The 25,993-nt window shown below is 39.8% G+C and overlaps 1 protein-coding gene across 20 annotated transcripts in view; it reads left to right on the top strand.

The window, feature by feature from the left end:
- Positions 1-25,993, top strand: part of Nvl (nuclear VCP like) — a 126,157-nt gene that overhangs the window by 12,894 nt on the left and 87,270 nt on the right. For all 20 annotated transcript variants that reach the window (XR_008218030.1, XR_008218027.1, XR_008218028.1 and 17 more), the window contains 11 exons: positions 388-520; positions 718-794; positions 1,753-1,887; positions 4,113-4,214; positions 9,045-9,162; positions 11,466-11,610; positions 16,021-16,267; positions 18,474-18,692; positions 20,202-20,306; positions 22,565-22,627; positions 24,105-24,224. Coding sequence is in view for 1 of the 20 variants with exons in the window: in XM_052737814.1 (XP_052593774.1) it covers positions 388-520; positions 718-794; positions 1,753-1,887; positions 4,113-4,214; positions 9,045-9,162; positions 11,466-11,610; positions 16,021-16,267; positions 18,474-18,692; positions 20,202-20,306; positions 22,565-22,627; positions 24,105-24,224 (1,464 nt within the window). In the remaining 19 variants the exon portion in view is untranslated. The remainder of the gene's footprint in view (positions 1-387; positions 521-717; positions 795-1,752; positions 1,888-4,112; positions 4,215-9,044; positions 9,163-11,465; positions 11,611-16,020; positions 16,268-18,473; positions 18,693-20,201; positions 20,307-22,564; positions 22,628-24,104; positions 24,225-25,993) is intronic.

The following is a 25,993-nucleotide window of genomic DNA, read 5'->3' as shown; positions in this document are numbered from 1 at the left end:
TCCAACCTTGAAATTTCTGTGTATCTAAGAATGCCCTTAACTTCTGATCCTTCTATTTTCACCCCCAAAGTGTTGAGGGTATAGGTTTTCCTTTTATGTTATTAATGGGCCTTTCCCCAAATACCTTTAAGCTGTAACTATGGAGAGCACTATTATAATTGGTAAGAACCTGATGTTTATCTGCATCTTTTGGAAGAGATTAAATTTAACTGGTCAACTGGTAGAGCCTGGAAAGAAAGTTATCAAGTGTTAAGATTTAAGCTGTGCTTTTTTTAGGTTTCTGAAAGAAGACAGCAAGCATCCTTGAGCAGAGATTGGCAATAGATAGCAATGCTACAGCATTGTAATTTGAAGTACAGCATATTTAAATTTGTATTTTCTCCCCAGAATTTAAAAGATTCTTCTCTTCTGGAAAGTGATAAGAAAAGAAAAGGTAGGCCAAAGAGCAAAGGAAACAAAAGAAAGACAGAGGATCTTCAAGAAGTAGATGGAGAAATAGAAGCTAGTCTGCAAAAGAAAGGTGAGCTGTGGATAGCAGGAGATGGCAGTGGTGTGTTTGCTTTGAGAGAGGGGCTCACTATTTTGAGTTGTTTTGTTTGAGAACTATTTTGTGTCGAAATACCTAGTTGAGAACATTTTTTTTTTTAATCTAATGGAGCTTTAGTTATATGTTTGTATGGAATCTCTAATCTTTTCACCTTTTTTGTTTTTTACCAGCCAAAGCAAGGCGTATAGAGTTGCAGATTTCCAGTGTGAAGTTTGAAGATGTTGGAGGCAATGATGCAACATTAAAAGTTAGTGGCAATTGAGAAATGGCATTGCATGAGATGGGTCTATTGTTAAACATTTACACAAATTCAGCCTGTTTTTTGTGTTTTTTTTTTTTTGTTGTTGTTGTTGTTGTTAGAGATAGGATTTCTCTGTGTAGCTTTGGTGCCTTTCCTAGAACTCACTCTGTAGCCCAGGCTGCCCTTGGTCTCACAGATATCCACCTGCCTCTGCCTCCTGAGTGCTGTGCTGGGATTAAAGGTGTGTATCACCACCGCCCGGCTAACTGTTTTTAATTTAAATTAAAAGATGATTTTATGTATCTAGGTGTTCTGCTGGCTTGCATGTATGTTTGTGCACCACTTGCGTGCCTGGTGCCCTCAGGCTAGAAGGGAGTGCCAGATTCCCTGGAACTGGTGTTACAGACAGTTGTGAGCCACCGTGTAGGTCCTAGGAAACACAGCCAGGTTCTCTACAAGAGCAGCCAGTGCTCTTAGCCACTGGACCATCTTTCCAGCCTTCCATCTTTAGTTTTTAGTGTGAAGTGAGTACAGAAAAGACGACCAGGAAGGTGAGATGGGCAGACCTGATCCTTGAGGGTGAAGAGAGAATGAAGCTTCCTGTCTTTTCACATTTTTAGCTCTAGTGTAGGTAAAGTGCATGCTTCGTAAGTTAACACCGTTCTGACCGTGCTGATGGGAATGGCTACAGGTCTTAGTGTCTCCTCTGTGACAGTCACTGTGTTAGTTACTTTTCATGGTGTTTTATGAGATAGATATTTTTACAGCTTAGGAAATAGAAGCATGGAGATATCATTGAAGTTATTTACGCAGTATACCAAAGCTGGGACTCAAACTCAAGTTGAATTCTAAAGCCTGTTTTCTATCTAGTATATTTTGGTGTTCCCAAAATAGGACATTTCATTCTACTTTGACTTTTTGTCTTGGGCCGAGGAAGATATCTTTTATGCTTATTCCTTGACAGGAAGTATGCAAGATGCTCATCCACATGCGTCACCCAGAGGTATACCACCACCTTGGTGTAGTGCCCCCTCGTGGAGTTCTCTTGCATGGGCCGCCAGGCTGTGGGAAGACATTACTTGCGCATGCAATTGCTGGGGTAAGGCTCATTGCTGCTGGATTTTGATTTTTTTGTTGCTGTTTGTTTTTCTCTGTGGTCAATTCCAGTTAGACCTGGTATCTTTATAGGAAGCAAATTGATCAGTAAGAAATTTCTCTTCCTGCTCCTCTCCCTCTCTTTCTTCCTCCCACATCATTTTCCTCATTGTCTTTTTGTTGTTTGTTTGCTTTGTTTTTCAAGACAGAGTTCCTCTGTGTAGCCCTAGCTGTCCTGGAACTTACTCCATGGACCCGGCTGACTTAGAACTCACAGAGATCTGCCTATATATGCCTCCTGAGTGCTGGGATTAAAGGTGTGAGCCATTACTGCCTGGCCATTGCTGTTTTGAGACTAGGTTTCTCACTGAACCTGGATCACACTTGATTTGTCTAGACTGGCTGGCCAGGACACTCCGGGCATCACTTTTCACCCTGCCTGTCCTGGGTTTACAGATGTGGAGCCCCTCTGCCTGGCTTTTACGTCAGTGGCATGGTTCTAGACTCAGGTTCTCATGTTGTAAGCACTTACAGACTGAGCCCTCCCCAGCCCCAACTTTCTTTTATTGACCTTTTTCATGATGCTATTTATGCTGGGTTTTTTTAATGAATACAATTATTTTGTCTGACAAAAATTTGGTGGGAAGTAAAATGGCATAACTGCAAAAACTCTTTCTAAACACTTAGTTTACATTTTACTTACTTCTCTTTCCCTTTATCCTAGTAGTTCTTAAAAGCAGCAAAATATGAAAAAATAGTATTTTTTTTTTCTTGGAGTTAAATAATTTAAAATTTCAATTGTTAAAATGCCCTTCTAAAGTAGTTTCAAAAGATCGCTTAGGCATGGTAATGTGCACCTGAAATTTCAGTATTTGTAGGACTAAGGCAGGATTGCAAGTTTAAAGATTTATTTATTTATTGTGTATACGGAAGAGGGTGCTAGATCTTATTACAGATGGTTGTGAGCCACCATGTGGGTGCTGGGAATTGAACTCAGGACCTCTAGTAGAGCAGTCGGTGCTCTTAACCTCTGAGCCGTCTCTTCAGCCTAGGATTGCAAGTTTAAAACTAGCCTAGGCTTTAAATTTTGTAAAGTTCTTCGTTGTATGAACTACATCCACCCCTGTACCCACAAAAAGACATTTATTTTGCAGAATAAAAAGCTAACAATCCTGATTGTGTCCTATCAGATTTTTCAGAAACTTATTTCATGGTAAAATGCAAAGTAATCCAAGGAACTTCAACTAGCAGAATAACATACTATTCTAATCATTAATAGAGCAAGCTCTCGCTTTTTAAAGGAAGCTTGATTTGTCTTTCCAAAAATAAACTTATTTCATGGTCACTGTATAGCAGACCTTGGAACATAGTGTTTGTGTTTATGCGTTTGGGTAAATCCCAAGATTTCTTTTAAAGACAGGGTCTCACACTGTTAGTTCAGGCAGCCTTGAACTCAAACCTTTGCTCTCCCAAGTGCTGAGTGGCTACTGCAATTGATGGTTAAATCCATAAACTTTTTAGTTTTTTGAGACAGGGTTTCTCTGTATAGCCTGGCTATCCTGGAACTCACTCTGTAGCCCAGGCTGGCCTCGAACTCACAGAAATCCACCTGCTTCTGCCTCCCGAGTGCTGGAATTAAAGGCATGCACCACCACCACCTGGATGACTTTTTTGTTTATTTTTCTAGGTTTATTTATTGTATTATATTTGTGAGTGTTTTGCCTGCATGTATGTCTATATACCATGTGCATGTCTGGGGTCCATGGAAGTCAGAAGGGCTATGGGATCCCCTGGAGCTGGAGTTACAGACAGTTAGTTGTAAGCGGCCATATGGGTGGTCTTAACTGCTGAGCCCATCTCTCTAAGTTAAGCTAGCTCAAAGGGTAAAGGTACTTTCCCCATGCTTGATGGCCCTGTGCTGAAACCAGAAACAACAAGGTGGAAGGAGATCCACCATGCTTGATGGCCCTGTGCTGAAACCAGAAACAACATGGTGGAAGGAGAGAACCAGCTTTTCCAAGTGGTCCTCTGACCTCCACATGTGCACAATGGCACATATATGCCTGCACACACACACACACACATACTTGCATGGATGCACAATAAACAATAAATATATTTTTAAAACTTAAAAACAACCTAATTTTGACAGGGCAGATTGGCTAAGAAAGATGTAGGAAAGTTAAATTGTATTTAATCTCTGGTCATTCTTTTCGTATCTGTACGCAGGAACTTGATTTGCCAATCCTGAAAGTGGCTGCACCAGAGATCGTGTCGGGAGTTTCTGGAGAGTCTGAGCAAAAGCTCAGAGATTTATTTGATCAAGCTGTGGTGAGTCAACTCTTTCCTGTGCCTGCTCATCACATGCTGCATGCTCTCTTAGAGTTGGCTTTTCTGATGCTAGTATTGTTTATCCCACTCACTGACCTTCCTTTTGTTAAAAACGTCTAGTGGTAAAAAAAATTTTAAGTGGATTTAATGATATAGACTCTTGGTAAGTAATCTGTTTCATATGAAATCAAACATAAAGGTAATACGTTTTGGCCAGTCGTACCTAGGAATTGAGTGTTTAAAACATCTTGTCCTTATGATATTTCATTCACTTTGTTTCTCCAGCTTATGTTTGACTAAACAACTTGCAAACAATATGAGAATTATCATACTTAGGCTTATACAAGCACTGTAAAACTCAAGGATAAATGCTTTTTATACGATTTGAGGTATGAAAAGGAAATTCACTTACCAGAGAGAAATTATAGCTAACTACAATTTCTGTTGTTAAAATTTAGAAGAGGATATTTGGATCCTATTGAAGTTATAGCTTCAGAATAGTATGGGGGTTTAAATGTCTGTATTCTCATTAAGTAAGTTGAAGACCAATTCCGTGTCATCACATAGCATGTTGGGGAAGAGACCTGTCCACTCTACCCTGTTCCAAATCCTAACCTATAAATATACCCAGTTTTCATGGAGTTTCTGAGTGTTTAAATCAGAAGATTCTTTTCTTTTCAGATGATGTGTTCCCATGTTGTCTAGCCTGGCCTTGAATTCCTGGCCAAGCAACCTTCCTACCTCAGCCTCCCAAATGCTGTGATTGTAGGTATACACCATCATGCCCAGTTGAAAGATTTCTTATAAAACCTTTAACGTTGTGTCTAGTATATAGTAAGAGTCCTGTAAATTATGGCATGCATATTTGAGTAGACATGCATCACCACTCTGACTAAAACTAAAAAGTGATGAAAAGTTTCTTATGTCATGTTTCTTTCCCCACCTAACCCTTTCAGACAGGATCTGCAGTAACCCAGTCTGGCCTCTGACTTCTTGTGTAACTGTGGATGATTTTGAACTTACTTTCTTCCTGCTTCCACCCAAGTGTTGAAATGACAGTTGTGTGTCAGCACACTGGGTTTAATTTTACCTCTTTATTTGCATCTAAAACATATAATGGCTCATAAACATCACTATTGTAACTACTAGAAGCTGATGTGAAATTAGGAGAGAAATGTATTTTAACAGCAATAATAAGTAATTATACATTTGTAATAATAATGTAAGTTATAAGAATAATTAATTTTTTAGAATCTCACTGTATAGCCTGTGGGGCATTTACCCACCAACCCCACAGTTCCCCAGAATTTTCTTGAGTGCGAGCAGCAGGAAATATTAGACAGAAGGATTTATTGCAGAGAATCTTGCGGAGATAAACAGAAAATAAAGGATAGCCTCAAGAGGGCCTGGGACCTTTTCCAACGGGGCCCCAACTGTCTCTGCTCCAGGGTATTTATAGAGACGCCAAGGGGTGGAGCAAATGACCTCCTCCCCCAGCACAGCCAAGTGCAGACCATCTCAGACACCTGCACTCAGGCCCGTGGTCTAATCATCCTCTATGCGGACCTGCTGGGTAAAGCCCCGAGGAACCCAAAAACGGGCTCCCACAATAGCCCTAGCTAGCCTAGAACATACTATGAAGATCAGGCTAGCCCGAAATTTAACAGAGCCTGCCTTGGCCTTGCTGTGTTGTGTCACCATGCCCAGCAAGAAACATGTTTTCAGATGGGAAGAAGTAGAGGCGAGCTGCTGGGATTGGTATGTAGACTGCAGTGGAATGGCATGGCTGGTACCAGGAAGGTCCGGAGAAAGGGTGAGAATGACGGTGTGTGCATCCTTCTAAAATGTGCACAGATGGTACACATAGTTGTATGTCTCCATTTCTTCTCTGTTGCTGCGATAAGACGCCACGACTAAGGCAGCTATAGAAGAAATGGCTTATTTGGGGGTTACAGTTTCAGAGTTAGAGTTTGTGACCACCGTGGCAGGAAGCATGGCAGCAGGTAGATAGGCATGGTGCTGGCACAGGAGCTGAGAGCTCCATCCTCACCTGCAAGCAGGAGGCAGACAAAGCTAAGGGAGGATGACCAGTTCACCGTTCACCACCCGTGACACACCTCTTCCAGCAAGGCCACACCTCCTAATCCTTCCCAAACAGTTCACCAGCTGGGAACCAAGTATTCAAATATGAGCCCAATTATGTGTGGGTTGGGGTTGTGAGGGGGCATTCTCATTCAGACCGCCATGGAAAATTTTGTATATATGGTAAAGACAATGGCAAATATGGATACAAAGATAAATAGCATATTTAGATCATTAGTTCTGTGCTGAGTCTCTGTAATCTAGTACTGAGCAAGTATAAGTCTGATTCAGGTGTTGAATAGCACGTGGTCTTATACTTTCTTTCCCTGCCACTTCTTCCATAATCCAAGTGAATAACATAATCTTTGTCAAGCAAGGTAGTTCTCTTCTAAAATTAATCCCTTCCTTAGGCTAAGTTCTGATTATCATCATTTATTCTTTCCCATTTAGTTTTCCAGGTCACTGACAAAAAATCATGGGTTTACTTTCTGAGACCTTTGCTCCATACTTTTACTTTTGTAACTGATCTAGCAGTCAGTCATAGGTGCTTTTGCAAACACTGTCCTGAGGAAGATTGGGGAAGACAGCCAGGAGGGACAGGCCAAGTTTCTGTCACTTTGGTGTCATTTTCAGCTGACGTTGTGTGACTTTCAGCACAATAAATGTCTCTGTTTTGACTATGGAGTGACTAAGTGTAATTGAGGTTGTAAGCCTAGGTTTTTATTTTTCACTTAATCCTTATTACTCCTGTGTTGTGTGTGTGTGTGTGTGTGTGTGTGTGTGTGTGTGTGTGTGTGTGTGTGTGCGCGTGCGTGTGTTTTATAAAACTTACTATGTTAGCTTCTTTGTTGTCACTGTTGTTGAGTTAGAATCTCAGTCTGTATTCCAGGCTTCCCTCAAACTCATAGCATTCCTCCTGCCTTCATCAGTGCTGGGATTACCAGCATGAAACACTGTTTTGCACATTTTATCCATTTTAAAGTGTACCACTCAGTGGCATTAGGTACTTCACTTTTTACTTTAAGGTTTTGTGCTGCATTTATTTATGGTGGTGGGGTGGTACGCACATGTGCCAAGGCGCATGTATAAGTCGGAGGACAGCTTGTGGGAATCAGTTCTCTCCTTTGATCCCTGGGATCAAACTCTGGTCACCCTTAGTGGCAAGCAGTCTTCCTTACCCACTGAGACAGCCCTATACTTACATGTGTAACAGTCATCACCACCCACCTCTAGAACTTTTTCATCTTCTCAGTTGAAATTCTGTAGCTGATATATTTTTCTTTTTGGGTTTTTATGAAATTAGGTTTCTCTGTGTAACAGCTCTGGCCGTCCTTGAATACTTGTAGACCAGGCTGGCCTCAAACTCACAGAAATCTGCCTGCCTCTGCCTCCTGAGTGCTGGAATTAAAGGCGTGCACCACCACTGCCCACCTCTAGTTTATTTTTATATATAAAAAAATAAAGATCTGGGGACTAGAAAGATAGTTCAGTGGTTAGTTAAGAGCACTTATTGCTCTTGTAGAGACCAGCATTTGGTACCTAGCACCCACATGGTGGTTCATAACTATCTATAACTCCAGTTCTAGGGCATCCTACACCATCTTCTTGCCTCTGCTACACCAGGCGCCCACGTGGTACATACATATGCATACAGACTAAACACTTTAAAAAAAATTTTAAATAACATGAATTTTAAAAGCCTGAGACAACAACAACAAAAACCAAAGAGTTGATCACGTGTTAACCGAAATATTGAAACTTTATTATCTTTCCTTATTCAGTGTAGTCATTGGGGCTGGGTGTATAGCTCAGTGGTGGAGTGTTTGTCTTATATGTGTGTAGCATGGGTTTGATGCCTAACATCTCAGAACACTCTCTCTCTCTCTCTCTCTCTCTCTCTCTCTCTCTCTCTCTCTCTCTCTCACACACACACACACACACACACACACACACACACGCACGCACAAACACACACACGCCTCTGATAGTTTCAGTATAAGATAAATGGAAAAGTTGTGGAGGTGAATGATGATGATTATACAAGAGTGTAAACATATGTAATGCCACTGAATTATACTTAAAAGTGGTTAAAATGGTAAATTTTATAGAAATTTAAAAAAAGCTTGTGGTGCTTCTTAAGACCTTCTTACAGCTGATTGAAAAATTTGGACTTTGTTTCTATGTGTAGCCCTGGCTATCCTAGAACTTGATTTGTAGACCAGGCTGGCTTCAACTCACAGAGATCTTCCTGCCTCTGCCTTTGAGTGTTGGCCAAATTTTGACATTTTTATGTTAGAGAAAAACTCATACCATTTAAGCAAACTTGGATTTTCTAGTTTGAAACTCAGTTTTATTTTGGTTTTGTAAAACGAGATCTCATCTAGCCAGTCCAGCTTGGAACTAGAAATGTTGCCTAGGATGTCCTAAGTGTTGATCGTTCTAAGAGCCAGAATTATTAGCATGTGCTACTATGCTTAGCTTAAAGCTTTTAAATGCACTTCTTATATTCTGTAGCATACAAATATGTCTAACTTACAGAAGAATTGCAGAAGATACTTCAGAAACCATGATGCATTCTATTCTTTAAGACATAGCAACCAGAAGCATTTGTGTGAGCTGCTGCCTTCTTCATGGTTATTCTTTGAGGACTGGTCTTGAGCTTTAAATTCCTGAAGAATATGTGAACATTAGGTACCAATATAGAGAATTTATCTTATAGTCATATCTTTGTGGTGTTTTTATTTCTAGTCAAACGCACCCTGTATTGTTTTCATTGATGAAATTGATGCTATTACCCCCAAAAGAGAAGTTGCTTCAAAAGATATGGAACGAAGAATTGTAGCCCAGCTTCTAACCTGCATGGATGGTCAGTTTAAAATAATGAATTTGTTTTAAGATAGTATATTTCTGAAAATAATGCAAGTCATACATGCGTGTATGAACCATTTAAATAGTGAATCTCATAAAACAATCTTTTTTGTAAAAGATTTTCCAGTCATTTCAAATTGTATTGAACTGTGTATGTATGCATATATGTGGGTGCACATGTATGTGCCAGGAGTGTATACATGTGTGTGTGAGAAGGGAGTCCAGAGGGCAATCTCAGATATCATTATTTAGGAGCCATCATTAGTTTAATTGGCTTGGTGCTTGCCAAAAAGGCCAGGCTGGCTGGCCAGTGAGCCCCAGGGGTCTGCCTGTTTCTACCTCCCCAGTACTGGGATTACAAGTGTGCCACGTTATATGCATTTTTTTTTAAAGTGGGTTCTGGGAATTGAACCCAAGGACCTCATGCTTGCAAACCAAGCACTTTTCTACCTGAGCTGTCTCCCCACCTCTGTAGTAATTAAATACGCATTTACTAATATATTGTTTTGCTTTTGCAGTCTACCATTTCAGGGTTGCATAGTACCTACTGTTGTTACTTAAGAGTATCTTTGGGAGAGAAATGTTAAAATTTTAATGCATTTATATTTATGTCTTAAAAAAATATTTTTACTTTTGGCCCGGGGTGGTGGCAGGAGCCTTTAATCCCAGCACTTAGGAACAGAGATAGGTGGATCTGTGAGTTTGAGGCCAGCCCGGTCTACAGAGTGAATTCCAGGACAGCTTGAGCTACAAAGTGAATCCCTGTCTCTATCCACCCTTCCATAAAAAAGTATTTTAAGTATGTGTATATGTGGGACGGTTTGTATGTGTGAGTGCATTGCCTGTGGAGGCCTTAAGATCCCTCTCAGTTACAGGTCATTTTGAGCCCCTAGGCCTGGGTGGTTGAAACCAAACTAGGGTCCTCTGGAAGAATAGTATGAGCTCTTGACTGCTGAGCCGTCTCTCCAACCCTATGTTTATCTCTTTTAACTGTTAGTAATATTCTTCAAGTTTACTATGCAGATTAGAGCATTTTTACCAGTGTTTCCATATAGAGTTTGAGGACAACCTGGCCTGTATAGTGAATTATAGTCCAGCTAGGGATATGTCACAAAAACAAACAAAAACAAGAAAAGAAATAGCACATGTTTTGGTATCATATTCCTGTAATCTGTTATCCAAGCACATAGAAAACTGGGACAGGATAATTGCCATGAGTTGTAGGCTAGGCTGGGTTACATAGTGAATTTCAGGCCCAGCTTGGTCTACAGAGTGAGAGCCCCCTGTCTCAAAACAAAACAGAAGAAAAATGTACAAAAGGAAAGTTAATTTGAAATATCACATAACATAATATGTTTCTTAAGGTGCCAAATTATAAACTACTTGTATTTTAACTCTTGTGCAGTTCCAGGGATTGAACCTGGGTCCTGGTGTGTGCTCTGAAAGCTCTCCACCATTTAATTACCCCGCAGTACCCTGTGCTGTTTTAGTTTCATCTTAATTTTGTTGCCATGTTTTTGAGGCCTCTATTCTAAGAAAAGCTTTTCATAGGTTCTTGCTAATCAAATAATAGGTCCATTATTTACAATGTGCTTAGCATTTGAAACATGTTATTTCCTGTAAGGCCATATAATCTAGACTCTCTTCTGTTTAATTCTGGTTCAGCTGACAGAATATTTACAAAAGATAAAACTGATAGAATACTTGGGAAAGATAAAATTTAAGCCCTGCATTCTGTTCATTCCTAAAAATCTATCTCTAAAGTAAGCCAGCGCTACGTGGGATGTTCTGTACCCCTCTCTGGTTCTCCCTCATCCTTGTGAGCCAACATTGCTGTCTTCCTCACCCCCACTGCTGGACCACTCGCGTGGTCTGGCTGTGCACTGCATATGCCCCTGTGTGCTTTCACTCATGCTGGGCTCTAGAACGCCAGTAACTTTATCTTTGCTTGTAGGAACCACCTTGCCCGTCAGGCTTTCCTGAAGTGTTTGTTTCTGTGAAGCCTCCATCATCCCCCTGCCTTGCTCTATTACAGTGTTCGATTTATTCTGATTGTTATTAAACTTCCTGAAACTTGTCTTCACTGCATTTCCTTAATTATACACTTCATATTCCTCAGTAGACTGTGAATTGCTGGTAAGAAAGGCAGTCACGCTTCCACTGTATTAGACAATAAATATTTTAAAGTATTTATATATCAAAGTACACAGATTCTCTCTAACCTTTAAATGACTTGTGTAAACATTGTTGTCCTCAAATGTCAGATGATTTGTCTCTCCTTTTATGTCTGCTTCTCACTAGATCTGAACAGCATGGCAGCTACAGCTCAAGTCCTAGTTGTTGGAGCTACTAACCGACCAGACTCGTTGGATCCTGCCTTGAGACGTGCAGGAAGGTTTGACCGAGAAGTATGCCTGGGTATCCCTGATGAGGCTGCCAGAGAAAGGTATATTCTTACAGAATGGTGGTGTTTGTTTGCCACTGTGCTAGCTGAGCAACAGGTTTTGAGAAGAATAGTAAGAACTACTATATAGTGTTCTTTCGCTTTAGTGCACTCTACCTCTCGTCTTGCCCTCGTCCCCCATCTTCCACCTCCCTAGTTTGGGAGTTGAACTAAGAGCTCCAAATGTGTTGGCAGGCATCCCACCAATGAGCTGTATTTCCAGACTCTCTTTCCCTTTTCTCTCTCTAAAACTGATTTGGAAAGGGGGGAAGCAATGTTTAACAAAACAACTCACTCATCAATAGGACATTTGTTTTAGGTTGTTCATTAGTGATAATCATTGTGTTTATTAATTGCTATTTGTCTGATATTCTTAATGGAGTATGTGGGGTTTTTTTTGTTTGTTTGTTTTTGTTGTTGTTGGTTTTTTTTGTTGTTTGTTTTTTTCGAGACAGGGTTTCTTTGTGTAGTTTTGGTGCCTGTCCTGGATCTCGCTCTGTAGACCAGGCTGGCCTCGAACTCACAGAGATCGGCCTGGCTCTGCCTCCAGAGTGCTGGGATTAAAGGCGTGCGCCACCACCGCCCAGTTTTAATGGAGTATGTGTTTTAGTTGGCTCACCAGCCAAGGGGCAGTGTCTGTACCTCTGGAGTAGTGCGGTGCCGTCTGGCCCATGTCCTAGTTAACTTGGAGTACCATTTCACTAGTCTGCCCAAGGCTGTGGGTCTCATTACAAAGATGCTAATGAGTGCTACCTAGTGACTGGTGTGGAAAGAGCAAAGAGCTTACACCAAGAACCAAAAAAGAATGGTAGCCAGATGACTTAAGAAGTAACCTTAAGGTGGTGGAGTGAAATCTAGTGAATTAGTGTTGTAAACTATCACATGTATAATGGTTTTTGTGGCAGTTGTGATACTACAATAATTACTAGCTACTTTTAGGAAAAGTAATAAATAATGAAAGGAAATCATTGCCTTAGAGGGACGGGAAAGAGGAACAGGTGGAAAATGTGGTCAGAAAGCACTTTGTGTAGAAGGCTCAGCCGTAGGTCTCTGCCGTCCTTTCCTTCTTCCCAGGGTTTGATGTCACGTCCTTTTTCTAAAAAGTAATTACTATTCACCAGGCAGTGGTGGTGCATGCCTGTAATCCCAGCACTCAGGAGGCAGAGGCAGCCTGGTCTATCTACAGAGTGAGTTCCAGGACAGGCTCCAAAGCTATACAGAGAAACCCTGTCTCGAAAAAGCCAAAAAAAAAAAAAAAAATTATTAAACAGTTTCTACAATGTTGACTTCATAATTTGTATAGATAATAATTCTGTTCATATGTATTCTTCAAACAGCTTATTATCAGTTTTTTTACTAATACTTTTATATCTCCAGCAAAATATTCATTATTTCATCTTTATTTATGAAGTGTAGAGCAGCTGAGCAAAGTGGTCCATGCCTGTAATCTCAGAGCTATGAGTCAATGCAGAAAGTAATTCCAGCTTTGCTTCATAGTGTCCTCATGTCAAGCTTTAGTTTTGTACGAAAATAATAATTAAAAAGGTCACTTACTTTATGTGTAAAATATTAACAGTGCTTTAGCGTTAAGACTTGTGGAGATTGAATTAATGTAACTTAGCACAATGTCTTGACACAGAAAAAACTGAGCACTGAGGGTTGCACTCAGAATCTTGCACCGTGCTACATGAGTGCTTTCTTTCTCACTGAACTTTGCCGCAGCCCTAGAAAAGAAGTTTTAGGGTAACTTGATAGTTTCCTTTTCCTTAAAAATCCTTCAAGATTTTATTTAATGTATATAAATATTTTGTTTGTATGTATGTCTGTGCACCACATGCATGCCTGATGCCCATGGAGATCAGAAAAGTGCATCAGATCTCCTGACCCTCAAACTCAGATTCACCTGCCTCTGCCTCCCAAGTGCTGGGATTTTAGGCGTGCGCCAACAACTACCCCATCAGCGCTCTTCCATGTTTATAATTGGTATTTATATAACTTATTTGTTTTCTACATTTTCTTATTTTTTTTTCCTTCTGCATGTGTATATGTGTGTTTGTTTTGGTCTGTGTTATATTTATGTACCTGAGGAACTGGGAAGTAAATGCAAAATAACAGTTCTTGGTGTGTAGTTAGTCTGATCAAGCCGTAGGATTATTGTCTTTTCTTCCCTTTCTCTCTTTCCCTCTTCCATCCCTCCTTCTCTTCACTTTTTTCATAGATTAAATATTTGTGTTGGATCTTTTGGGATTTTTTTCAGAAAAGGATCTGCAGACAGCACTGTGGTGCTCTAAGTCTGTGTACTGGCCCTCTGATGGGACAAGCTGAGGAGGCGGGAGAGTAATGTGCACTGTAGACACTGACAGTCTGTTTTCCTAACATACTGACATTCGTAGCCCACAAACTTTGAACTTTGCACTTTCCTGGAATTCTGGTTGAAAGGGTGGGGTCCATGCCCACATGTTCTTACTATACTTATGCAGATTTTCAGGTGATTTTGGTTTTGACTTTGGTGCTGTATTTCTGGCCTACTACTTGACAGCTACAATTCTAAGTCTTCGGTGTTCCAGCAAGCAAATTGCCTTGCTTCTCATTATTACACCTCTTTGGGAAGAAGAGTTATTTGTATTTTGTTTCCTCTACTGGGTTGTTTACTACTTTCTGTTCATCGTCTTTCTTCATAATTTGTGTCAGGATTACAGACAATCACACACTTATTAATTTATACTGTATAAATCAGTGCTTCAATAAATAAGTAGGTAAGAATATACAAATAATTGGGAGGAGGCAAGCAGATACCTGTGAGTTCAAGCCTAGCCTGAGCTAGTTCTAGGCTAGCCAGGGTTACAATCTTATACAAGTATGAGCACTTCTCTGCATATAATCCATCCTAAAGGCTACAGGCTTAGGAAATAGTAGTACCTTGAAGGGCTTTTAAAAATAAAGTCTAACTCCATTTAGATGTCATTTTTAAAAAATTGAAAAATCGGCCGGGCGGTGGTGGCGCACGCCTTTAATCCCAGCACTCGGGAGGCAGAGCCAGGTGGATCTCTGTGAGTTCAAGGCCAACCTGGACTACCAAGTGAGTTCCAGGAAAGGCGCAAAGCTACACAGAGAAACCCTGTCTCGAAAAACCAAAAAAAAAAAAAAAATTGAAAAATCAAAATTAGAAGCTGCTTGTGGGGGGCTAGAGAGATGGCTCAGCAGTTAAGAGCACTGGCTGCTCTTCCAGAGAACCCGGATTTAGTTCCCAGTACCTACATGGCAGCTCACAACTGTCTGTAACTCCAAGATCTGACACCCTTACACAGACACACATGCAGGCAAAACACCAATGCACATAAAATAAAAATAATAAATTGTACTATAAATTATAAAAAAGAAAAAGAAAGAAAAGAAGAAGCTGGGTGTGGTGTCATGTACCTGCACTGCAGGTTCTTCTACTGAGGAAACTGAGGCAGGAAGATCACTTGAGCTGAGGACTCAGAATTAGCGAAGACAACATGAGAAGAACCCCCATCTCTTAAAATAAATGACATTGACACATATTATATTGTCTGTTGGCCCTAACAGAATTTTTTACATGTACAGTATAGGGGCTGAACAACAGGAAATGATGTTAGCTGATCATGGTGGCACATATCTGTAATCCTAGTACTTGGGAGGTAGAAGTAGGAGGATCAAGAGTTCAAGGCCATCCTCCACTATATACAAAGTTTGAGACCACCTTGAGTTGCATGAGACCCTGTCTCAAAATCCAAACCCCTGCATTGTTGGATGTTTAAATACCAAGATAAATATCATTATGAAAACTTCAATTTGTATAATGAGGACCTGCAAAAGATGACTTTTAGAGCTTGACGTGAAGAAACATGGCTATATTTCCAGTTTTGAGGCAGTCTGTGAGTTTAAGTTTAGCCTGTTGTACATATATAAGTTATAGGCCAACAAAAGCTACACACTAAAACCCTGTTTTAAGGGGAAAAAACAAACTTTTGATGCTAAATAGAAGTATGATTTGAGTGTGGAGGTTTCTTTTTCTGATAAGTACATGTTTTGTTTGCTCTGAAAGTATCCCCATAAGCTATTTCCTCTACAATATTGGGAAACACTTAAAAGTGGATTTAAAAGAAAACAACAACAATAACAACAACAAAAAACTGCTTATATTCTTCATAATGCATAGATAGTATAGTTCCCAATAAGCAGATATTTGGCATAAGCTTTTCTGGATAAAGTTGGGCATGTAGTAATGACTAAGCATTTATTGACTGAATGATTTGTTTCATCTTATAAAGCATTTATTATGATATCAATAGGGATTAATATAGTATGATCTTTCAAATAAATACAGTTAGGAATTGGCTTTTACTGTTAGACTATGAGTCTAAATGTTTTAAAATGTCATTTCTACAGAATACTTCGAACTTTGTGCCGAAAACTGAGACTTCCGGAAACTTTTAATTTTTGTCACTTAGCACACCTAACTCCGGGCTTTGTTGGTGCTGATCTGATGGCACTTTGCCGAGAGGCAGCCATGTGTGCAGTCAATAGGGTCTTGATGAAGCAGCAGGAGCAGCAGAAGAGTCCTGAGATGGAAGCTTTGCCCCCTGAAGGAGCCCAGGAGGAGAGGCTGGGGGCCGAGCCCACTTCTGGAACCCAGGTGCTCTCCAGTGCTCTTGCTCTCTCTCTTTATTTTATTATTTTTTTTTTTCAAGATAGGGTTCCTCTGTAACAGCTGTAGCCGTCCTAGAACTCGCTCTGTAGACCAGGCTGGCCTCAAACTCACAAAGATCCACTACTGCCCAGCATAAGGAAGGTTTTCTGATCTGTAAAAATATATTCACAGATACGCTAGAAATACTTAAATTTCCCAATTTCCAGTTAGATAACTGTATTTTCATACACAGACTAGCAAATGCTGTAAACTTTCTATCAGTTCAAGATGCATTTTATGGGCTCTACCACATGATTCTACTAAGTAGAGCTGTATTTTATTTCATTTTTATTGTAGATTTTATTGTTTAATGTGTATGAGTGTTTGCCTACATGTGTATATGTGCAGGCATGTGTGCTTATCGCCCATGGAAGTCAGAAGAGAGCTGCTGATCCCCTGGGACTGGGGTCAGATGGTTGTGAGCCTCTTGTTGGTGCTGGGAATTGATCCCAGGTCCTCCATGAGAGTAGTGTTCTTAACTTCTGAACCAGCTCTCCAGCCCTAGAGCTATGTTTTAAAACTTATTTTGTTCAATTTAACTTTAATATGAATTTAGGTTAAACTTGGGGCTTACTTTAATCTGAGATTGACTTCTTTATTATTAGTAAGTATTTATTAGGAATGCTTCTAAGTGCTAGATACAACAATGAAAAATCAAGTTCTACGTTTAAAGACCTAGTAGAGTGAGACTATAGGGAGAAATAAAAGGGCACTGTAAATATCAGAATTCATTGAATAATAATACATTCACAAGGTGTGGTGGGGGTTTGTTTGTTTGTTTGTTTGTTTGGGTTTTTTTAATTTATGTGTACAAGTGTTTGCCTGCATGTATATCTGTGCACTATATTCATGCCTGATATCTGAGGAGACCAGAAGAGGACATTGGATCCCTTGGAACTGGAGTTACAGACAGTTGTGAGTTGCCATGTGGGTGCTGGGAATTGAACTTGGGTCCTGGAATAGTAGCCAGTGTTTAACCATCTCTCCAGCTCCAGTGTGGTGGTTTTAATGGCAGCAGTTTGCTGCATAATCTTCCCTACCTTGATAAACTGACTGAGTCAAGCATAAGTTCTTTTATTTTAGTCTTAGTTACTAGTCTTACCTTTCCTAGCACAAAGAACACAGTAAATATACCAGTATCATAGATAGATATGTATAGATGGTGGTGATAGAATGAATAAAGAGCTAAAACAGGGGCTAGAGAGATGGCTCACTGGTAAAGAGCTCTTCCAGAGGATCTGGGTTCAAATCCCAGAACCCATATGGCAACTCTCCATAACGTCAGTCCCTGAAGATCCAACACCCTCTTCTGGCCTCTGCGGGCACTAGACATAGCACATGGTATACACACTTACATGTAGGCAGAACACCTATCCACATGAATTAATCAATTAAAGAAATTTTGCCAGGCAGTAGTGGTGCACATGTTTAATCCCAGCACTCAGGGAGGCAGAAGCAGGGACCTCTGTGAGTTCAAGGCCAGCCTGGTCTACAGATCAAGTCCCAGGACAGCCAGGGCTACACAGAGAACCCTGTCTTGGGGTTGGAGATGAGGATGGGGGTTTGTTTCTATCCCTTAATGTTCTTCACAAAGCAAGAATTCTGCCTTTGAAGTTTAAGATTCATTGGCCTAGGAAAGTTGCCTACTGTGTATTTGATTGGTAAGGCATTAGAGAACCTTATAATGAATTTATATTGTTGCCAGAGTAACTTTTCTTAAGTCAGCTGTTTTATGAATATATAGAAATGAATTGATGAAATGGATACTGGCCAACTGCCTCTGTTTGCATTATCTACCCCTAGTTTAAGATTTAGAAATGTATTTAATATAAAATTAATCTCTCTTCTCTCTCCCTCTCTTTCTCTGTTGGCCTCCAAACATATATTAGCTGAGGATGACTTTGAGTGGCATGGGCCACTAATATTGTCCTAGAAATTATATTTATATATCTTGATTATAATTGATTTATCTTTATTTAATCAAATATAGGCTCTACTTAGAATGAATTAATATATCTTATGTAAAGGAGAAATTATTACAATACATAGACGTTCATTAAATTCACTATAATTTAGGGAATCTTGGAATAATTATTTAAATTATATGTAACTTTGTGGTTGACACTTTTTTCCTTTAACTGTTGTCTTAAAGGATGAATTGCAAAGGCTGTTGAGGTTGCTAAGAGACCAAGATCCCCTCTCACAAGAACAGATGCAAGGACTATGCATTGAATTAAATGATTTCATTGTTGCTCTAGCGGAAGTCCAGCCTTCTGCCAAAAGGGAAGGCTTTGTAACTGTCCCTAATGTGACATGGGCCGATATTGGTGCCCTGGAAGATATTAGAGAAGAGCTCATAATGGCAATATTGGTAGGTATATCAGCTATCAATGTCATTGGCATTGGTCATGAGTTAAGGTCTAGGAAAAAACCTGCATGCATGTCTACCAGATTATATTATTTTAAAAAAATTACTTAATTTTTTATTTTATGTGTATGAGTGTTTTGCCTGTATGTATATGTGGGTACGTGTTCATGCCTAGTACTGGCAGAGGTCAGAAAGTATCAGATCCTCTGGAACTAGATTTATAGATTGTTGAGAACCACCTCTTGTGGGTGCTGGGAAATGAACCCAGGTTCTCTGCAAGAGCAATAAGTGCTCTTAACCACAGAGCCATCTCTGTTGCCCTCGAATACATCTTTTAAAGTACAGTTTTACAGAGATACAATTCAAATATTATAATAGGAAATCTAGCCTCTGTTGTCATCTTTTTTAAGTCTAAATGTTCCACCAATGAGATGCTGTTCTCTTGAGACATTTCATACTCATTTTGGTTATGTTTGGTTACTATATAGTGAGTTCAAAGCAACAATTCAGGTTTCATTCAAGACCAATTTGTGTGAAAACCACCTTCTTGCCTCTTGATTCAGGAGAATCAAGGCAGTTTTGACACCCTTGAAACTTTGGATTGATTTTAGTTTACTTTTACTTTTCTGCTTTCTGACCACTTTCATTGAATTATGATCCATTTAAGAGGTGTGTACTCCCAAAAGTGAAAGTAACCAGGATTGCAGAGAACAGGCATGTGTGGCATTTGACCGTGTGCAGGTCTGCTTGTCTCGGGATTGCCTGGAGAAAGCTGTACCTGGACTTTAGAAATTTGGTTGATTTTCTAAAACTTGATTTTAATATATTGAAATAGTTTATCTTGGCATTGAGGGCAAGAGCTCAGTGGGTAAAGCCTTTGCAACGCAAAGGTAAGGACCTATGTTTAGATCCCCAGAAGCCATAGTAAACCAGATGCCATAGTGTGTGTTTGTAACCACAACACTCCAAGAGGGAACTGGAAGTAGGACTAGGACAGGCCTGCTAGGTATACACACCAGAAAACGAGACCCTGACTCAAAGAAGGTGAAAGACAAGGAGCACACCAGAGTTCGTCCTCCGATCTATGTGCATTGGCACACATAATATAAAACATAATGAAATGTTATGTTTTTTACCTAATATGTTTTCATAGTTTACATGTATGTATAAATTCCTTAAGAATAGTGACTTTGGCTTGATGTGGTAGTACACTCCTGTAATCATGTTCTTAGGAGACAGAGACAGGCGGATCTTTGAGTTTGAGACCAACCTGGTCTGCATATCGAGATCCAGGCTAACCAGGAGTACATAGTGTGACCCTGCTTCAAAAAAGAAAAAAAGAGAGCCTTTCCCATTTGTCACCATGTACCTGATGTCTCAAACAAGGGTCAGCCAGGCATTGCCGTGTTCAGGCCTCATGGTCAGGGTTGAGTATAAAAGATGAGAAATATTTGAACATTCAGTGTAAAGTGGACACCGGTGATGGATCACTGTTGGCATTGTTTCTTGTAGGCACCAGTACGTAACCCAGACCAGTTCAGAACTCTTGGTTTGGTGACTCCAGCTGGCATCCTCCTAGCTGGTCCTCCTGGATGTGGGAAAACTCTGCTAGCAAAGGTGCGGTCCAAGTTCAGCTGCATGCATTGCATTCCTGCCTTCAGTAGGGTAGTAAAGGTTAAGTCTATCGTGAAATAAATCCTTTGTACTTTCTGTTAGAAGTCTGTTTTAGCAAAACTAGTCGTTTTGTTTTGTTTTTTAATAAAACTTTCTAGGTTGTTTGTTCTTCTTTAGAACAAAATGGTTTTAATTTGTTGTGCCACCCTCCTTCCTGGGAAAGAAGAGAGAAAAGGGTCCTGTCCCCTGAGGACAGAAAGCCTATGTGTCTCTCACAGTTAGGGAACATTTCATGAATTCAACAGTCACCTTTGCTCAGAGGCCATTCTAATCTTCATACTGTTCAATACTACTATATAACTTCAGGTTGTAGCTGAGCTTATTTCTTGCTTTTGTTTAATTATTATAACTTGAGCATTTTCACTATGTTCTTTACAATATTAAAAAAAAAACTTTCTTCAATAGAAAATATAAATTACCAAAAGAGAAAAAAACGTTTATAATCCTACTGCTTTCTGCTACCACTGTTTCATTTTGTAGTCGGTCCCAGGTATTTTCTTTTATATATATCAAGATACAATATGTGCAAGATAATTTGTTTATGAGCTTTTGTTAGTGTAATCAAATTCCTAAACAACTTAAAGGTGAGGGGACATATTTTGGCTCACGATTTCTGAGACCTTAGTCCAGTATCTGGTGGCTCCATGTTTCTTACATTCTCAAGCATTCCACTACCTCAGTAATGAGATGGAATTTTTTTTCCCTGTGTAGCCTTGGCTATCCTTTAATTTTCTCTGTAGACCAGGTTCTCTTGAAACTCATGAGAGCTGCCTGCCTCTGCCTCCCAAGTACTGGGATTAAAGGTGTGTGCCACCACCACCCAGTAAAATCAAATTATTAATGTATCAATTAATCTATCATTTTGGTCAAATCTTTTAGGATCCAATTACTTCCCCAAACCCTGTCAGCAGAAAGCCAAGCCTTTAACATACAAACTTTTTGGAGATGTTTCATATCTAAACCATAGCAATAATACATGTATCTTCCTAAAATGTAAAATTTTATTTAAGAAAATGTTTATGTTAATTAAAGAGAGTAGTGTCTTGCTCTGTGTCCTATCTAGGCTGGCCTGGAACTCGTTATGTAGTGCAAGCTGACCTCAGACTCTTAGAGATCCTCCTCCTCCCTTTGCCTCCCGAGTGTTGGCATTGTAAATGTGTATTACTATACCTAGCTTCAAATAAACAGTCTTTAAACTTTCTTGCTTAGTATTATTTCCTGAATACAGTGTTTTTAGATTTTTTTTTTAATATCATCTGCACTGTATGTGTGCCTGGGGCCCAGAGAGATCAAAAGAAAGCATCAGAACCCCTGGAACTGGAGTTACAGAGGGTTACACCCACTGCCGTGTGGGTGCTGGGAATCCCAAGTCCTCGGGGAAAGCAGCCAGTGCTTTTAACCACTGAGCCATCTATCCAGCCCCTGAATACAATGTTTTCAATACTCTGGACTGAAGAGATGGCCAGCTAGCGGGTTAAGGCTCTTGCCATCAAACCTGAAGGCCTGAGTTCAATCCCAGGACACCCGCATGTGGAAGGAAAGAAGTGACTCCTCCAGATTGTCCTCTGACTCCACAGGAGTACAGTGAAGCATGTGCACACCACATATACATCTACAGACATAAGTAAATGTCATAAGAAATTGAAAAGGTGTTTAAGGCCTGGGTTATATTTTGCCATAGAGATGTTTTGTACTTTATGGTAATATGGATAAGTTGCACATGCCAATAATCCCAGTCCTTGGGAGCTAGAGGCAGGAGGATCAGGAATTTGTTATCCTCTGCTACACAATGAGTTCGAGGCCAACATAGAGACCTTGACCCAAAAATCCCATTACATTGTATAATCTTGTGTTGTTCACTGGTAATTTTATTAGAATGTAGTCCTAAATCATTTTTCAGTGAATAGAATGCATGTTTTAAAAATATATCAAGGTGGCTTTCTAAAGTTCATCTTACAACTTAAATTTTTAATGGATATTTAAAATAGGACCTCAGTCTAGTGATCTGGAACTCATTGTATAGATCAGACTGGCCCTCAACTCCTAAAGGTGTTGCCTGCCTCTGCCTCCCAATTATTGGGATTAAAGGTGTATACATGCCACCACATCTGGCTTAATATTTCAATATTTGACAATCCAATAAATACAAAAGGGTTTTTTCCTATTTATCTTATTTGTATTTTTTTGTTTCTTCTGGGTAGGCTGTGGCAAATGAGTCTGGACTAAATTTTATATCTGTCAAAGGCCCTGAATTATTAAATATGGTAAGTTTTGTGGCACCTGCCCTTATTTTAATTAAGATAAACCATGATGAGTCTGATTATAGGACCAAGAGTTCCAAGGATCCCCCTGTATCCACCTCTCCCATGTTAGGGTTATAAGTTCTAGCCACCAGGTTGTTTTTTCACGTGGGTCCCTCAGACCCTCACTCACAAACTCTTTATCTCCCCAACCCAAACCTGCTCTTGCTTAGTGTTAGTTATGGAGATTTTGTCTCTTCTCTTGTAATGATGTCTGGGCCTTGTGCATGCTGGGCATATGCTGTACTACTTGAGCACTCTCAGCCCTTTCAGAAAAATTTTATGTCCAGCTAAAAAGTAAAACCTTTTCCTTACATATAAATTCTTATTACTCAGTCTTAATATATTGCTACTTATGGATTGCTATAGTTCCTTGACTGAACTTAATGTTTTTATTTAAATTTAGGTTAAATTTAACATGGAATAAGGCATTATGAATCTATGATGTGCTTCGTGCATTCACCCTGACTCCACTGTTGCTACATAATTTTTTTCTATTTTAGCAAGAATATTTGTTTGTTTGTTTATATACGAGAATAGGCATCAGTTTTTAAATACAGATTTTATATTCTACTTAGTCTTGATTTTGTAAATAAAAACAGCATATTTAATTAAATATGTAATTGGCTGTTTTTTTTGTTTGTTTGTTTGTTTTGTTTTTCCGTGTGTAGCTCTGGTTTTCCTGGAACTCACGTTGTAGACCAGACTGGCCTTTAACTCACAAAGATCCGCCTATCTCTGCCTCCCCACTGAGATTAAAGGCGTTCACCCCCACTGCCTGGAGGCTGGCTGTTTTTTGTTTTGGGTTTTTTGGGGTTTTTTTTGGTTTTTGGGGTTTTTTTTTTTGTTTTTTTGAGACAGGGTTTCTCCATGTAGTTTTGGTTCCTTTCCTGGATCTTGCTCTGCAGACCAGGCTGGCCTAGAACTCACAGAGATCCACCTGGCTCTGCCTCCCGAGTGCTGGGATTAAAGGCGTGCGCCACCACCGCCCGGCTTTGCTGTGTTGTCCACGCTGGTTTGAAACTGGTGATCTCCATGTCTGTCTTCACCCTCCCAAATACTGAGATTATAGGGGTGTGCCACCATATCCAGGACAGCTGCCTTTTTTTATATGTCAAAATGATTTAATACTAGCAATTGCACATGGTTTAATCTAATACTTTTTAGAACTCTGACATCTAGGACTTCAATTTTTTTTAATACTTTTTAAATTAAACTGTAATTACAGCATCTGACCTCTTCCCTTTCCTCTGTCCAGCCACTCCCTTGTGCCTCTCCCCCTGCTTGCTCTCTCTCAAATTCATGGCCTCTTTTTCTTTAATTGATTACTATTCCTAAGTATAAAAATGCACAGGATCTGTACAACATAAAGCTACTGTCATTTGGTACTCAGCCCCAAGGTTGAACTGTCTTCATTTTATCTGCTTTCTGATCTGTTCAGTACGTTGGGGAGAGCGAACGTGCTGTGCGGCAGGTTTTTCAACGAGCCAAGAACTCAGCACCCTGTGTGATATTTTTTGATGAAGTGGATGCTTTATGTCCTCGAAGATCAGACCGAGAAGTAAGTATCAGAGATTTTTTATATAAGTATAGCTATGTTATCTTGATTTTATTTTTTCCTGTTGTATACTATTCCACAGTCTACCTGTAGCAGAATTTACTTGATAGTGTCTTGTTTTAGATATTTATATTTCTTCTAGGTGTTTCTTTTACAAACAGAACTTTCTCAAACATTTGTATCTGCTGTCTTTGGGCATATATACAAGTAATGTGGGATAGAATTTGGGAAGTATGAATCATGGCTGAAGATGTATGTACATTAGACTTAGTGAAATATAGTAAGTACAAGGTCATATTTCAAAGAATCTGTCAGGCATGTAATAACCAAGAACAGTGTGTTTATTAACCATTTCCCACACCTTTTGTCAATTACATTAACAAAACATATTTTGTGGACATGTTCTTGATTTCCTAGAAGGTTGACCATTTTCAGTAAATTTGTATTTTGTCATCTCTAACTTACTTGGTAATATCAAATACACTTTGGCCTTTTTACTCCTTGATTAGAGCTTCTTATATGTAGTGAAATTAGTCCCTTTTCTGGGTTTGCATGCTTACATCAGTTCTCCAGTCTTATTACTTACCTTTATTTTGTTACAGAGTATTGTAATTTTAGCTTTTTATTACAAGGTCTACATCCTGTCTGGATTCTGTAGTTTTTCTCTTGGTTAAGGAGGATCTTTTTTTTTTTTTTTGGTTTTTCAAGACAGGGTTTCTCTGTGTAGCTTTGGAGCCTTTCCTGGAACTCACTCTGTAGCCCAGGTTGGCCTCGAACTCACAGAGATCCACCTGCCTCTGCCTCCCGAGTGCTGGGATTAAAGGCGTGCGCCACCACCGCCCGGCAAGGAGGATCATTTTTAAATTTTATTTTTGTATGTATGTGTTGTGTGTGTGTGATGTATGCTACTTGTGTGCTGTTGTGCATGCCTATGTATGTGTGTTCACAGCGGCCAGAGGAGGATGTCAGGTGTCCTGCTCCTTCACTCTTTGACTCACTCCTTTAGAGACAGGGTCTCCTACTGCGCTTGAGCTCCATTGGTGGTTAGCAAGGCCTGTGAACTCTGTCTGTGTCCCCTTCCTGTGCTGCCACACTCAGCTCTGATGTGGGTGCTGGGTCCTAACTCACGCTCTCACGTTTGTGTGGCCTCACAATTTCCTTTTGAACCTAGGAGTTCTTTTTTTTTTTCCTTTTTTTTTTCTTTTCAATTCAGGGTTTCTTTGTGTGGCCCTGGCTGTCCTGGAATCCACTATGTATCAAGTCTGTCTCTGTACCGCCAGCTCCCAAATAACAGCCTGGAGACTTCTTATTAATTATGAAAGCTCAGCCTTAGCTTAGGCTTGTCCCACTAGCTCTTAGAACTTAAACTATCCCATTTGTTTTAGTCTGTGTCCTGTCACCCATTACCTCATCTCTCCATACTGCTCATGTTGCTTCCTCCACATCTGGCTGGTAACCCTGCCCTTTTTTCTTCTCTGAGTCCCAGAAGTCCCGCCTAACCTCTTCCTGCCTACCTATTCGCTGTTCAGCTCTTTATTAAACTAATCACGATGACACATCTTGACACAGTGTAAAGGAATATTCCGCAACAGCTGTGTAGATCAGGCTGAACTCGAACTCACAGAGATCCATCTTCCTCTGCTTCTTGGGTATTAGGATTAACGTCGTGCACTACCACATGGCTAAAATCTAGTGATTCTTGATATTATTGAGTCTAGATTATGAGTCTATTAATGTCTTAATTATTTAGTACTGTGTACCAGAGAATAAGT

Source organism: Peromyscus californicus, unplaced genomic scaffold, assembly GCF_007827085.1.
Source record: "Peromyscus californicus insignis strain IS unplaced genomic scaffold, ASM782708v3 Scaffold_14__1_contigs__length_90479793_seg_2, whole genome shotgun sequence".
Taxonomy (NCBI): Eukaryota; Metazoa; Chordata; class Mammalia; order Rodentia; family Cricetidae; genus Peromyscus; species Peromyscus californicus.
This window is presented reverse-complemented; position numbering and strand designations above follow the sequence as displayed.